Consider the following 15,815-nt stretch of genomic DNA (forward strand, 5'->3'; position numbering starts at 1 on the left):
TATGTTTGTTTGTTTGAGATTGCATTGAGGACACTTCTATGGAACTCATCCCAACCCTTTGAATTGGACTACATTTGGTCAGAATTTCATTCCTTTTGGCGCCGGTTTATTTTTATTAATTGAGCATAGATTCTTGTTACTCTGTGTTTACCCTTGCTGTTCCTGCTTTGTTCCTATCCTGTTGCTTTGTTCCAGTTTTTGATCTTCTGTGTACCGAACCGGCTTGCTTTGACTACTCCAACCTCTGGCTCCTGATCTTGGCTACCTCTGACTCCTTGCTCCTCTTTAAGCCTGAACTCGGCATTGCACCTCGACCACTCTCCACTCTCCAACCCTGACTTTGGCAAAAGTACCTTCTACGCTCCGGATATCTCCTACGTTGAACTCGGCAAGTATAAAGACAACTCTGATATCTATATCCCTGACCCTGCTGTCAAGACCAACCTACACTCCGAACGTGGCCCCCGTGCCTGTGGCTGGTGTTTGTTACTGCTCCTCTCTCAGTACCGGGGTCTCGTCCTGTTTGTGGTGAGCACAGCGTGACAGTATGCTCAGCCCTACAAACATAGACCCCGCTGAGGTGGGAGAAGTGGTGGCATCTCATGCCGCCATGTACTCTAGACTGGATAAATATCTTGAGCAGTCTGACCGTCGCCTAGACTCCCTACAGAAAGACCTCCAGACCCTCTCAATGCAAGTGCAACAATCCAGCACACCCACCTTCTCTAACCCACAACCCAAACCACTGTCTAGCCTCACACCGTCTGAACCACGACTCCCCACGCCTAACCGGTACTGTGGAGACCCTTTAGAATGTCGCGGCTTTTTTAATCAATGCCTCATTCAATTTGAGATGACACCCTCCCGGTTCCTGGCCCCAAGTTCAAGAGTGGCATACATTGTCTCCTTGCTCACGGGCGATGCATTGGCGAGGGTCTCTCCTATCTGGGAGCAGAGAAGAGACCTTACTCTTGACATCGGACAATTCACCAGGGAGTTCAGACGTGTCTTTGACACCCCAGGGCGTAAAATTACTGCAGCGTCTTCCCTTTTTCATGTTTCCCAGGGAGATCGTCCGGTGGCAAGATACGCCTTGGAATTCCGGACAATCGCCTCAGAGACAGGATGGAACAGGGAGGCCCTCTCTTCCACCTTCTGGCAAGGACTTTTGGAACCCCTGAAAGACGAGCTCGCAGCGCAGGAGCGCCCAGCGGACCTGGAGGAGCTCATCGCAGTCTGCATACGGGTAGACCAATGTCTGCAGGAGAGGAAAGTCGAGCGTTTACGGAACCGTCAGGTACCTACCAGGTCTTCACCTTTCCACTCCCTCGTTCCAGAGACACCTATGACCGAGGTTCCTGAACCCATGCAGTTGGGTGGCAACAAACTCTCCTTCTCTGAGAAACAGCGTCGCCGAACCTCCGGCCTGTGCCTCTACTGTGCTTCTACTGCGGCAATCCGGGCCACCTAGCCCTCCGCTGCCCACTCAAGTCGGGAAATGACCAATCCCCACGGAGTCCCAGAGGAAACCCCATGGGAGTACTTTTCAACTCTTCCATCACCAAAGAACCCCTACCCAACAGAATCCTTATTCCTGTATCCCTTCAGGCTCCGGGCCTCACGGTGAGCGCATCCGCCTTCATCAACTCTGGTTCCGCAGGAAACTTCATAGATCAAGAATTCGCCACAAGGAACAACATCCCATTGGAAAAAAGAAAAACCCCGGTGGGATTGGAGGCCATTGATGGACGTCCCCTGCAGCCGGCCTTCATCATCCTACAGACAGCGGAAATCTCCCTGGTATGCGAACAGACCCACAGGGAGAACATCATCTTAGACGTGATCCACACACCATCCGTTGAGATCATCTTGGGCCTTCCTTGACTACAACGCCACAACCCACTCATTAACTGGGCCAAGCAAAGACCCATCTCTTGGAACCAACTATGCTCCACAACATGCGCAGTTCCACCTCACAAAATCTGCAGCATGCAGACCCCAGAGGAGCCACAAGACGTTTTACCAGAAGAATACACTGAATTCAGAGACGTATTCGACAAAGCAAAGTCAGATGTACTACCCCCCATCGATCCTTCGATTGGCCTATAGATCTGCCTGGTTCTATCCTGCCTAGAGGGCGCTCTTACCCTCTTTCTTTCCCTCCCGGAGACGAAAGCTATGTCCCAATACATCCAGGAGAACCTCCAAAAAGGGTTCATCAGGGTTCATCACCTCGTCACCGGCAGGGGCTGGATTTTTTTTGTCAAAAAAAAAGATGGTACTCTAAGACCCTGCATCGACTACCGAGGACTAACCAAGATCACCATTAAAAACCGCTTCCCACTACCATTGATATCGGAGCTGTTCGACTGTCTACAGGGATCCACCATATTCACCAAATTGGACCTCCGTGGTGCCTATAACCTAGTAAGGATCCGTCAAGGAGATGAGTGAAAAACGGCATTCAACACAAGAGACGGCCACTACGAATACCTGGTCATGCCGTTCGGCCTGTGCAATGCTCCAGCGGTCTTCCAAGACTTTGTAAATGAAATATTCAGAGACCTGCTGAACAGATTTGTTATCGTTTACCTGGACGACATTTTAATTTTTTCCAAGACCATCTCAGAGCATATTAACCAAGTCAAACAGATACTTCTACGCCTTCGTCAGCACCACCTCTACGCCAAACTGGAAAAATGCAACTTCCATCAAAAATCCACTACCTTTCTAGGATACATCATATCCGATTCGGGGTTCTCCATGGACCCCTCCAAACTGAAGGCCGTCATGGACTGGTCACTTCACACGTCCCTCTAGGGCATCCAGAGGTTCCTATGCTTTGCAAATTACTACAGAAAGTTTATCCACAAATTCTCTTCCATTGTCGCACCCATCACGGCTCTTGCAAAGAAAGGAGCTGACATTGTGTCCTGGCCACCTGCAGCTATCCAGTCCATCAACGCCTTAAAGAAAGCCTTCATCGCTGCACTTATATTGATCCACCCCAATCCCAGACTACCTTTCACATTGGAAGTGGACGCATCAGACATCGGAGCCGGTGCCATTTTGTCACAGAGAGGATCACCGTCTTCAAACCTACACCCATGTTCCTTCTCTAAAAAAAATTCTCATAGGCACAGCAAAACTATGATGGGGGCAATAGAGAACTACTAGCCATCAAACTAGCCTTAGAAGAGTGGAGACATCTACTGGAAGGGACAGAGTCCCATTGCAATCCTCACCGACCACAAGAACCTCATGTACTTGGACAGCGCTCAACGACTTGGAGCCCGTCAAGCCCGCTGGTCCCTATTCTTCTCTCGTTTCAATTACATCATATCATTCATACCCGGTTCCAAGAACGTAAAGGCGATGCCCTTTCCCGCCAGTTCGTAACAGAACAAAACCGAAGCCAAATCAGAAACCATCCTGCCTGCCAGGTTCATCATCTCCGCCAACACATTTGACATAATGGATGACATCCTGCGGGATCAAACTAACATTCCGGAAGGTCTGGAGGTCCCGGATGGATGCCTCTTCGCAGCACTTCCCTTCCGCAAAAAGATCTTGGAATGGGGACACATCAAAAACCGCCGGTCATCCTGGTACCAAAAGAACAGCAGACTTAATCACACGGACATTCTGGTGGCCTGACATGCAAGGCGACATAAAGGAATTCACGAAGGCATGCACCATATGTGCAAGGAATAAGGTACCCCGCAGCAAACCTCAAGGGCTCTTGAATCCCCTACCTATCCCAGATCGCCCCTGGAGGAACCTATCTATGGATTTCATAGTAGAGCTGCCAAGATCCAGAGGTATGAACACTATACTTGTAGTCATATATCGCTTCTCGAAACAGGCACATTTTATTCCACTTAACGGCCTACCGAACTCTCCCACACTAACGGACATATTCTGTAAGGAGATCTCCCGTCTCCACAGAACTCCCACGAACATCGTATCGGACAGAGGGTCCCAGTTCGTTTCGAGATTCTGGCGGGCCTTCACAAAGAAATTGGACATCTCCCTGCATTTTTCATCCGGGTACCACCCGCAGACAAAGGGACAGACAAAGGACCAATCAGTCCTTAGAGCAGGACCTGCGCTGCTTCATCGCGGACACTCAGGACGACTGGGCAGACCTTCTCCCGTGGGCAGAGTTCGCCCATAATTCCCTGAGGAATGAATCCACACAGGTCTCGCCCTTCTACGTAAATTACGGTTTTCATCCGGCACGACTGCCCAACTCTTCCCCGCCTACTGGGGTTCCTGCAGGGGACGACCGGATCCAAGCACTGCAAAATTCATGGACCAAGATCCAGAGTAACCTAAAAAAGGCTTCCGCCAGACAGAAGACCCAGACAGACCGCTACCGTCGCGAAACTCCAAAGCTGAGAACGGGAGACAAAGTATGGCTGTCCTCACGGAACATACGCCTAAGAGTCCCCACACTCAAACTGGCCCCAAAATTCTTGGGTCCATTCAAGATCTTAGAAAAAATCAATCCGGTGGCATACCGCCTGCAACTCCCCTCTTCAATGAGGATTCCATCCGTGTTCCATATTTCACTACTGAAACCTGGATACCACAGCCTCCACTTCCCTGATCCATCTCCTGCACCACCGGGTCCTCTAATCGTACAGGGCCAGCAGGGGTACGAAGTTCAGGCCATCCTAGACTCCAGGCTTTCTAAAGGGACTATCCAATATCTCATTTACTGGAGAGGATACGGTCCCGAGGAACGATACTGGATTCCACACCAGCAAGTCCACGCACCCGAACTCATCAAAGGGGGGGGGGGTACTGTAAAGATTACCGAAGTACAGCCGCTTCACGCATCCTCTCGAGCACCACCGCGCATGCGCGGGGTGCCTATGGACCACATTCCTTACCAGACGCGCGCAGCATGCACGGGTGCCAAAATGGCGTCATCCGACACCGCGGACTTTGGCTCTGCCCCGGATCATGACGCACACTGACTGCGCACAGAGCTGCATGTGACACGTGCACCACGCCTCCAAGCTCCGTGTCAAGATTCATTAGCTGCACTAACAGCTGCACCAGCTCATAGATGCATTCTTTAGCTGCACAAACAGCTACACCTGCTCGTTGAGCCCTGGACCTATCACAGCTACCGCGGAGGCCATGCCCCACTCCACCCCCCGGGGGGGCTGGCTGATCCAGCCTATATATGCGCACCAATGTTATAGGCACATTGGCTGAGCATAGATTCTTGTTACTCTGTGTTTACCCTTGCTGTTCCTGCCTTGTTCCTGTCCTGTTGCTTTGTTCCAGTTTTTGATCTTCTGTGTACCGAACCGGCTTGCTTTGACTACTCCAACCTCTGGCTCCTGATCTTGGCTACCTCTGACTCCTCGCTCCTCTCTAATCCTGAACTTGGCATTGCACCTCGACCACTCTCCAACCCTGACTTTGGCAAAAGTACCTTCTACGCTCCGGATATCTCCTACGTTGAACTCGGCAAGTATAAAGACAACTCTGATATCTATATCCCTGACCCTGCTGTCAAGACCAACCTACACTCCGAACGTGGCCCCCGTGCCTGTGGCTGGTGTTTGTTACTGCTCCCATCTCAGTACCGGGGTCTCGTCCTGTTTGTGGTGAGCACAGCGTGACAGACTCTCATTCCTGAGGGTATGGAGGTTCCGGAGGGTTGTTTGTATGCTGCACCTCAATTTCAACTGAATATTCTTAAGTGGGGTCATTCTTCAAGGTCTGCCGGTCACCCGGGTACAAAGAAGACTTTTGATTTAATCAGACGCACTTTTTGATGGCCTAATATGTTTAAGGTATGAAGGAATTCATCAACTCCTGTTCCATCTGTGCTCGAAATAAGTCCACCTGCAACAAGCCGTCTGGTCTGCTTAGTCCCTTACCCATTCCGGATCGACCGTGGACCCACCTCTCAATGGACTTTATTGTTGAGCTTCCTTTTTCTCGTGGGATGAATACTATTCTCGTTATTGTTGATAGGTTTTCCAAACAGGCCCATTTCATTCCTATTAAGGCTTTTCCTAATTCTGCCACCTTGGCAGATATTTATATCAAAGAAATGTTCCGTGTTCATGGAGTTCCACTCTATAGTGTCCGATCGGGGGTCACAGTTCGTCTCAATTTTGGCGTGCCTTCGCTCAAAGGTTGGAAATCTCTTTTCTTTTTTTTCTTCTGCGTATCATCCCCAAACCAACGGTCAAACCGAAAGAACAAATCAGTCACTAGAGCAATACCTGTATTGCTTTATTTTGGATGCACAAGATGATTGGGTGGAATTATTCCTATGGGCCTATTTCGCTCACAACTCTCAAATGAGTCAACTCAAGAATCACCGTTTTTCATAAATTACGGATTTCATCCAGCACGTCTTCCCATCTCTTCCAATCCTTCTGGAGTTTCAGCAGCAGATTCCAGAATAAATTCACTTCAAAATTCTTGGAAGAGGATTCAAAAGTCTTTGCAGGACGCAGTACTCAGACAAAAGACACAGGCGGATCGTCATTGCCTTGAGGCACCCAAATTTAGGCCAGAAGACAAGGTGTGGCATTCATCTAAGAATATAAGATTGAAGACACCCACTCTGAAGCTGTCTCCAAGGTTCCTGGGTCCATTCACTATTCTCAAACAGGTCAACCCTGTGGCAAACCGCTTACAACTGCCTCAATCTATGAGAATTCCGGCAGTCTTTCACGTCTCTATGCTTATACCTGTTGTTCGAAGTTCCCAGTTTCCTGATACCTCTCCTAAACCTCTACCTGTCATCATACAGGGTCAAGAAGAATTCGAAATCCAATCCATAATCGATTCCAGTTACTCCAGAGGAGGTGTTCAATTCCTCGTACATTGGAAGGGCTATGGGCCAGAATACCTTGGCTTGGATACCTCTTCGTCAGATCCATACTCCCAGCTTGTTAAAGCGATTCCACGCCAGGTTCCCGCACAAGCATTAAGGTAATTGTCCTGAGGCCGATCCTAAAGGGGGGGTACTGTAAGGAATCGGCGAACACGTCATTTGCGACGTGTTCCCTCCTTACCTGCATTGCCGCAGACCTCCGCTCTGGCACCAGTGTGTGTGTGCACCCACGCTCTGTTTACAGAGCGCACGCGCAGCTCTTCTAGAGTGCCACAGAGCTTAGCTCCGCCCCCTCAAACGCGCCGCGCTTCTCTCTCGCGCGACACGCACACGTGATGATGTGCACCGCTCCCTAGCGGCGTGGCAAGTATTCTCTAGCCCACTTGTCTTCTAGCCTATTTGTGTCTCCGCGGAGGCCGCGCCTCCACTCCGTCTCCTGTCTTATTGGATCTTGCATCCTTTTATATGCCTTGCGCATTCATTACTGCTTTGCTGAGCATAACTGGTTGTTGCCTTGAGCTCCTGCATTTTGTTGTGCCTTGCTCCCTTATCCTGTATTTTCCCTGCAGCTTGATTCTTCGTGTACCGACCTGGCTTGACCTTGGAACCCCTCTGGATACTGACCCCGGCTACCTTCTCCACTGCGGACCTCTCCAACCCAGACCACGGCTATACGGATCAATACAACTCTAACTTCTCCAACCCCGGACCACGGCTATATGGATCACTGCAGTTCTAACCTCTCCAACGCCAGACCACGGTCAATGGACTTTACTATTCTGATTTCTCCAACACAAGATCCTGGGAAGTATCTGTTAACCCACTCTCTCCAATCCAGACCCTGCTACGTTGACCATCCGCCTGGCAGGCACACTTCCGCTGCTGTGGGTGCGTGGTTTACTACTTCCCCCACCTCAGTACCGGGGTCCTGTCTTGCTTGTGGGGAGCGGCGCAAGTGTTACAACCATGTTATGGGTTCTATTTTGTTTTTACTGAAGTGACGTCATAAAGGGAGGGAAGCATATGCTAACTGATTCTCTTGCTTCCCTCCCTTTAAGATAACATCACATCCTTAAAAAAAATAAAACAAGACTGCAAGAGGCTCTTAAAACCTCGCTGTCAGAGATTGATCTTAATACTCTGAAGAAAAATTTAGATGAGAAGCTTGCAGCGTTTAGTAGAGACATAGAGGCACGCAAGAGGCAGAAGTATTTGAGGGATACCCGTGACTGCACTAGTAATAAGGTTTACACATGGCAGTGGAGAACCCAACAGCAGAGGGATTACAAACGGTGGAGGGCACCCAGGGTCCATCCAGGTACTCAACCAGATCCAGATTACATGGATTCAACAGGAAGCGATTCGTCGACAGGGGTTCCTCATTTTTTAGAACAAAGAGTTTATACTGGATCTTCTGGAGATTATCCTCAAGGAGAACTACTTTCTCTTTGAGGATACCTTCTATTTCCAACATTTTTATGGCTAGGTTTGAGGAGGAGTATGTATACCCTCATCCTGAATTGATCATCCATGGGCATATGTGGGTGCGCTACATCGACGATGTGTTTCTCATTTGGTTGGGGGATGCTGGATCCTTGTTGATATTTGTCTCAGACATCAACATAGCTAGGGCCCCTATCGGTTTCACTTGTCAGTTCAGTGAGATCTCGGTTGATTTTCTAGGTACAACCATTTCCGTAGTGAATAATAGATTGGAATCTAACCTATTCACTAAACCTACAGACAGAAATAATCTACTTCATTATAGTAGCTTTCACCCTCCTGGTACCGTACGAGGGCTTCCCTTTAGCCAATTTTTGAGGAGCAAGAGAATCATCAGTACCACTGATGACGTTAAGATTAGCCTGGATAGGATGCAGAATAAATTTAGGAAAAGAGGATATCCTAACTCATTACTCAAAATCCAACGGGATAAAGCAGGGGCTATTCCCAGAGAAGTACTCTTACAGGGTTCCACACAGGGTAGTCCCCCTAAAAAACAGTTTTCCATACCGTTTGTTAATACATTTAATACCCAATCGGGTAGAATCAAAAATATTGTACTAAGGCATTGGCCCCTATTACAGAATGATTCCCTTTTATTCCCTATTTTCACCTTCAAACCCTTATTCTCATATAAAACGGGTCGCAATATAAGGGATAGACTTGTCAGGCTGACATAGGGGGGAGAGGGCCAGCTCAGACTTTTTTAGGGACTCCAAAATTGGGATGTTACAGGTGTCTAAACTGCAGTCAATGTAACAGTTTACAGGAGGGCCCCACGTTTCGACATCCCCGCACTGGACAGATATACAATATCAAGAACTTTTATACATGTATGTCCAAAAACGTAGTGTACCTCATTAAATGCCACTGTGGTCTCGGTTATGTGGGGGAGACCACGCAACAGGTGAAGGACCGGATTCGACAGCATAAAGCGGCCATCTGCAGGGGTGACCCTGACGCTCCGGTAGCCCATCACTTCACACAAACTGGGCACAATGTGAGCCAATTGAGGTACCAGGTCATAGATGGTGTGGGGAGAAAGAGGCGTGGTGGGGACCTTCAGAGGTCTTTATTACAGAAAGAAACACAATGGAGAAGGCGCATGGACACTGTTAGTCCCAGAGGCATCAATAAAGAATTAGACCTTAGTTGCTATTTTTGATTTTATTGGGTAACTTCTTCACCCCATGAGGTGCCGTTTGTCCCTCCTATTAACCCTCGCGGGTCCCGCCTTACACCCTCCCCACCAGACCTGGACCAATAGTCGATACGGTATCGTTGCTCATTGTTCTTGAAGTATGGGTCAGGTGCTGTTAGGGTCAATGTCCTATATCTGATCCATCCTGTCATCTTAGGAGTCTCTACCTACCTCTAATTAGACCCATGGCAGCGGGTGAGCTTTGAATTCTTTCACATTACTACACCCTTGAGGTGTCTGGACTCGTCTGTGGTACTTAGGTGTGGATATCATTTTTAGCCTTATTTTTTATCTCTTTTGTTTGGTCTCTTTATAGTAGGGGGCTGTCTGTTCATTTGTAGCAACTTAGGTGTATACCCTAGTTGCCTGTAACTGCTTGAATATTTACATCTGCCTTCTATCTCTGGTTTGGGAGTCTCTACAGGAGCATCCAGTGTGTCTATGCAGAACTTCAGGTGCCTCCAGCATGAACACGAGCTTTGCATCCTGACAGTCTGCATAGAGGTTACACGAGCATGTACTTTGGAATCGGGACCTCGCACATGCGCAATGTGCGACCAACAGCAGGATCAAGTTTTCACAGACTCCAGGGACGCTGCTGCACGCTACCCCATACAGGACAGCCAAAACGGGATCACACGCATGCGCAGTAATACTCCTCACGTGCAGGGAAGGAGAGGAGTCTGCGCATGCGCGCTTTAGACATGCCACGTCAACGGCGCACGGATAAGGACCATGTTAGTGACGTCACCAACAAGAATATGAGGGACAGTTACTCTACTTACTATTTGTAGCAGTGAATTCAGCAAGATCAGTCCCAAGCACTCCACAGGGCACGAGGAGCAGAGGACAGAGGGTTTGCTCTACTTCATTTACTGTTTGATAGCAGATGTCTGCATATGCACTTTGCTTTTGCACAATTCATGATTTCTTGTCTACTGATTGATATCTGTTTGCAGCATTTGCACTTTGTCCGCTCCACGATTCATGACATATTTTATTTGCTAATTGAGTTTGGGATTTTTGACAGTGGGGAGGGAAGGCTTTGGGAAGTACCTTTGGGACCAGGGGGAATGGGCCAGATGAAGAGGTCACCCCTCAAAACGTCACCCCCCCCCTAGATTGCTTTCCTTTTTCCATTTTGTGGTTTTTTCCTTTTGTTTCATGTGTTTATTTTCCCCTTCTCCTTCTTGCCTCTCTACCCCCTATATTTTGACTTTTTCCCATGATGGTGATATTAATTTTCTCATTGGCACATTGGCTACTGTTGCCATAATTTCAGTTTATTAACATTATTCATATTCACTCCACTGGTATTCAGTATCATTAGCTAAGAGACAGAGTGCTGGTACTACTTTTGGTTTGTTAGTACTTGTGAGGGTAATAAGGGTCCCTTCCTGTTCCGTGCACCCTGCAACCTTGCTTAGTTTCCCAGTCAGAGTGCTGTCTATCACCCCCCTTTCTGCCGAAGATATCACATGGTACATCCTCCAAACTGATCAATTGAGTACCATGTGTCACAGTTGTGCTCGCCACAAACCTGGGTCGGACCGCGTGGCTGAGGTGGGGTTGTAAAAGCACCGACCTTAGACCGCGCAGGCTGATCCGGATTGCGCAGTTCGTAGTTGTACGTAGCAGGGTTGGGACTGGAGAAAGTAGCATCGTCGGTGGACAAGCCAGGGTCAGGATTGGAGACATCAGGGTAAACGTTGTTCAAGCAGGAGTTCGGCAACAGGTAGTCAGGAGTTCCCCGCTTCAGCTTAGGAGCGTGAGTGCGGGAGTGGCCTCTGCGCGTGCGGCGACCATGGCCCATGGTATTGGTCTCAGGAAGTGATAGGCAGACTGGAGTGGGCACACCGCCTGGCAGCGCTGGTAAACCAGTGCTTCAGCGCAAGAGTCCTGAGCGGGCTGGAGAATCCTCCGCTTCAGCACAGGAAAAGGCCTCTGCGTGAAAATAGCAGCAGGCCTCAGGAAAGCAGGCCTCTACGAGAGAGTAGTAGCTGGCCTCAGGAAATCAGGAAGCTGAAGTACGCTGGGGATTAATGCTTCAGCACAGGAACAAGAACTAGGACAAAACAGTAGTAACGAGATAACAAGCCAGGAGCTTGTGGCAGAACACTTGGTGACATCCAGGAAGGACTATGCTCGGCAGAGAAGGATTGTGGGGGATGCAGTACTTAAAGGCCAGCGGGCCAATCCCCGGAGGAGGGTGTGAAGGCACTGCTTCAATGAGTGAGTACAAGGCTAGGTTGCAGTGATAGCTTGCACAGCTGCAGTAGATACCAGAGGGAGTGTTCCAGGACTGCACAGGTCTGTGAGGGAAGGTAAGCAGTAAACTGAGGGGATTCCTTACACCCTGTGACTGTTTTTCTGAAATCACAGACCTTTTATATAAGGCCTGGAATGTCTCAGAAGTCCGGAAAAAGAAATACTGTTTTTACTTAAATATGCCACTCCATGCATAGTTACTGAGCTTTGAAGATCCTCGTTGGCACATAATGATATGTTAACTGATCGTTAACTATTTAACAGAGTTGTAAGGATCTATCACTATATTTTGGAAATCATGTTAAGTGACTCCTTACTGTTTTAATGGGCTCCATAATTTATTTCAATGACTCTATGTCAAATCTTGTAATAAGTGATGCTCCAGATTTGACATAGAGAATCACATTAATGGTTGCAGCATCGTTGGCTACATCTGTACATCTCTATGTTGAAGGACAGATAAGTGTCCACTTAGGATGATCCAATAAAAGGGCAAAATGCCCGTACACTTAAAGAAGGGATATTTGCAGACCAATTAATGTACAATTAGAAACACTGATCAAACTTTGCTGAGTGGGGGAACATGGCTTTGAGTTTTTTTTACTGTTAAACACCGCAAAATTCCACAGTAACTATATGGACGGCGGCCAGAAATATGTTTGGGCTACCCGACTTTCCAGCACCTCTTTTTCCCTTGCAGACAAAAATACGAATATTTTTGTGGTGTAGTTTTCCAAAATTTTCTCTAAATAATATTGAAATTTTGTAATCATATGGTAATTATTGTTGACACCATGTAATTGTAAAGTTTGTTGTTGAATTATAATATTGTGGACTGATTTATTCTGATTTATATAATGTATTTTTTTTTAAAGGCAAGTTGTCAGATAATGCTTACACTATAATGTATAACTAAAGTGTTCTATATGTGTGGGTCAGTGAATTATTGTAATTTTGTTTTTCAGATTTCACCGTACACTCTGAGTATATCACATATTAGTCCTGTTTTGCTTATTCACGTGTTCACACCAGTTTTAATATTTAATGCTGCGTTTGAAATGGAACCCCACATACTTTGGAAAACATGTGGACAGGTAAGACATGTTGATGGATTTTTTATCGCATTACAAATACTGAATTTAAATATACATGGAATTATATTATTTCTTTTAAATGTGATTTTAATAGCAGTTGAAATAAAAATTACATTTCTGAGGAAAAAAAATAAAATCGCTTATATTTCAACGTTTCTTGTTCTACACTTGCTGGAGAACCAACATGAAATTGCGTTGAAATTAATAACTTTTGTTGAATACTGATGTTGACGTTAAATTTTAACTGAAAGCCTGTCACGGGAGACCAGTGCTTATCCTACGAAAATATACCCGGATCTTTTGATTGACAAAACGTGAGAAAATAAATTGTAATTTATTCACACAAGAAAAACACACGGCTTGATTTACAAAATAACACGGGAATGAGGTAAAACGAAATAAATGGTTTCCAGAACGAAAGTCCACTAAATGCAGTCTCTAGGTATTAATTCCCAGGAGCAGGGTTAATATTTTAACAAGAGATGCGAAACCGCCTTTGGCTTGGGGCGCCGCTTGCAGCCCCTGTTTCTCTGCCGAAAAAAGTATCTTCGTTCTGCGCTTGCAGAATTAGTTTCCAAGTCCTTAGTTCTAACGAAGTTAGTAGCGGGGTACAATCCTTGGAATCGTCTCCGTACCGAACGCTGTACTTTCCGATGAATCACAGAAGAACACCGTTGAACCAATGCCCGATAGGCTTGGCAGAGTGTTATAAGCCTGTGCAGGCTATCTGGGTTATACCCAGCCAATCTTGGTGTGGGAACAAATTCCCACCCAATGTCAGGGTTGCCAGCAGTTCCTGCAACGGGGCAAAGGGCTTCATGGCATGCTAAGGGTCATGCAATAACTTCACACTTAACCCGCTTAGCATACTTGACCAAGCCCCTTTGCACGGCGGCAGAGAGTCTACCTTTCTCCAGGATGCTCGGACATCTGTTAGGCAAACGGTTTATACACATTTCCTGTCATTTAGCACTTTCCCCAGGTCAGTGTCTTTTGAAGCCACGGACTTTTGCAGACACTCTGGAGCCTGCTCCACAGGGATTCTCAGATGTCTGGACTGACATTTATACATAATTCATTCCTGATTATAAATGACAATGGTGAATGCTTAATGTATCTGCTGTCCTGCCTAACTGAAATGCAAATGTCCCGGTTCCTATAACTTTAAAGTACTAAATTCCAAGCTACTGTACTTCTCATTTATGCTTTTAAATAAATGTGACAGTTCTTATAACTTTACTAAATGATATGTCGACCCCCTAGCACTCTGCACACCAAAAATTAGAAAGCTAGAACCTTCCTATCCAAAGTTACACAGTTAATTATATGTGGCTATGATGTGGTCTGGTTTAACTTTTGGGGCCGGAAAGCAATGTTGCAATCCCCGGACTCAATTGATAACCGCAGACGTACTTTACCAATTGACCTTAATTGAATGGCTAAACCACATTATACACTGTTGCAATCCTGGCATCTTTTCATGACCGCAGACCACTTAACCAATTTAGCTCGCGGTTAAGGCTTCCCTTGCTTGTCTGCGGTTACACAGTGATAGGGTTGCAATGCCGGGTCTCACCACATAACCACTGGCACGCTTAATCAATTAAGCCTTTAAACAGTACCAGAGGCCCCTTATTCCTAGCGGGCGCATTTTCGACACATTAATACATATTACTGAGACTGTAGGCAGCCCTGGGCTGCAGAACGGACACTCTACAGTCTTTTTAACTGACTCAGGGGATCCCTGTCACATACTTTATACTTGTGTGCCTGTTATACCTGTTGGGATACACACAGACTGTTCTAACATGATTACAGAATTGCCGGCATCAGTGGGCTGCAGAGCTGCCACTCTACCTTTACCCACTATGACTCCGGGGACCCTGTTTCATGGCTTATACAGTTGTGACATGGTATTAATCTCATCCCCTTATTCCTGGGGAAGAGACACAGGCATTGCAAATACATTTACAGTTTTATTACCCTGGTTGGGTTGCAGAGCTGACACTCTACCATTCCCAACCAGGTTCAGGGGCATCCAGCCGGGCCACATGCCTTTATTAATGGCCTGGGGACCCCTTCACCGTCACAAGGACACATTAGAAACATCTTTGAGTGTCAATATATGGGGCAAGTTCCTTTTTTTTTAATCTCCGCACTAGCTTGCAATTTAGAGATTCTCTATCCCTCAGTGACGACCTGCTTTACTGTACTACCTTTGCCTTAGAGGACTAAAGAGATGGCTGTCTGAACTATTTTGATTTTATGGTGTGGAAGAGTGGTTGATGGAAATGATATTCCTTTGAGTATTTTCCAGTGGGAAATTAGGCAGATTTAAATAGTGATACAGTGAAAAATGATTAATTGTACTTGGCTCTAATATACCATATATGAAAATAGTCTGGGGACTACGGTCTCTGATTACTTAAATGTTTATAAACAATGTAACAAAGCAGTTGAGAAAGCCAACATGATACAAGAATGTAATTGGTAACGATAAAAATTAAATTTTATTCATTATTGAGAAGATCTTGGCTACTGTAGAATATTGTGTTCAGTTTTGATGGTCATTTACAGAAACCATTAATTATTCGAAAAACGAACATCAGAAATGACAAGGAACTGCCTACGATCAATTATGCCTTTGAAGAATGTGATACAAACATTTGCATTCTGCTAAGGCAGTGGTTCCCAAATCTAGTTATCAAGGAACACTAACAGTGCAGATTTTAAGTATACCCCTGCTTGAGCGCAGTTATTTTAGTCAAAAATGATTGGGGGCCACCTGTGCTAATGCGAGGATAGCCTTAAACCTGCACTGTTAGTATTCCTTGAGTGGATTATGAAACATCTGTGCTAAGGCACTGGAAAGCAG

General features: G+C 46.6%; 1 protein-coding gene across 7 annotated transcripts in view; it reads left to right on the forward strand.

Moving 5' to 3' along the window:
- LOC142463899 (sperm-specific sodium:proton exchanger-like) overlaps window positions 1-15,815 on the forward strand; it is a 956,006-nt gene that overhangs the window by 46,483 nt on the left and 893,708 nt on the right. For 6 of the 7 annotated variants that reach the window (XM_075566732.1, XM_075566736.1, XM_075566735.1 and 3 more), the window contains one exon: window positions 12,812-12,940. The exons of the other annotated variant lie outside the window; for it this stretch is intronic. In XM_075566732.1, the coding sequence (XP_075422847.1) occupies window positions 12,812-12,940 (129 nt within the window). The remainder of the gene's footprint in view (window positions 1-12,811; window positions 12,941-15,815) is intronic. 7 annotated transcript variants of the gene reach the window in all.

This window comes from Ascaphus truei, chromosome 12 (genome assembly GCF_040206685.1).
Source record: "Ascaphus truei isolate aAscTru1 chromosome 12, aAscTru1.hap1, whole genome shotgun sequence".
In the NCBI taxonomy this organism is placed as follows: domain Eukaryota; kingdom Metazoa; phylum Chordata; class Amphibia; order Anura; family Ascaphidae; genus Ascaphus; species Ascaphus truei.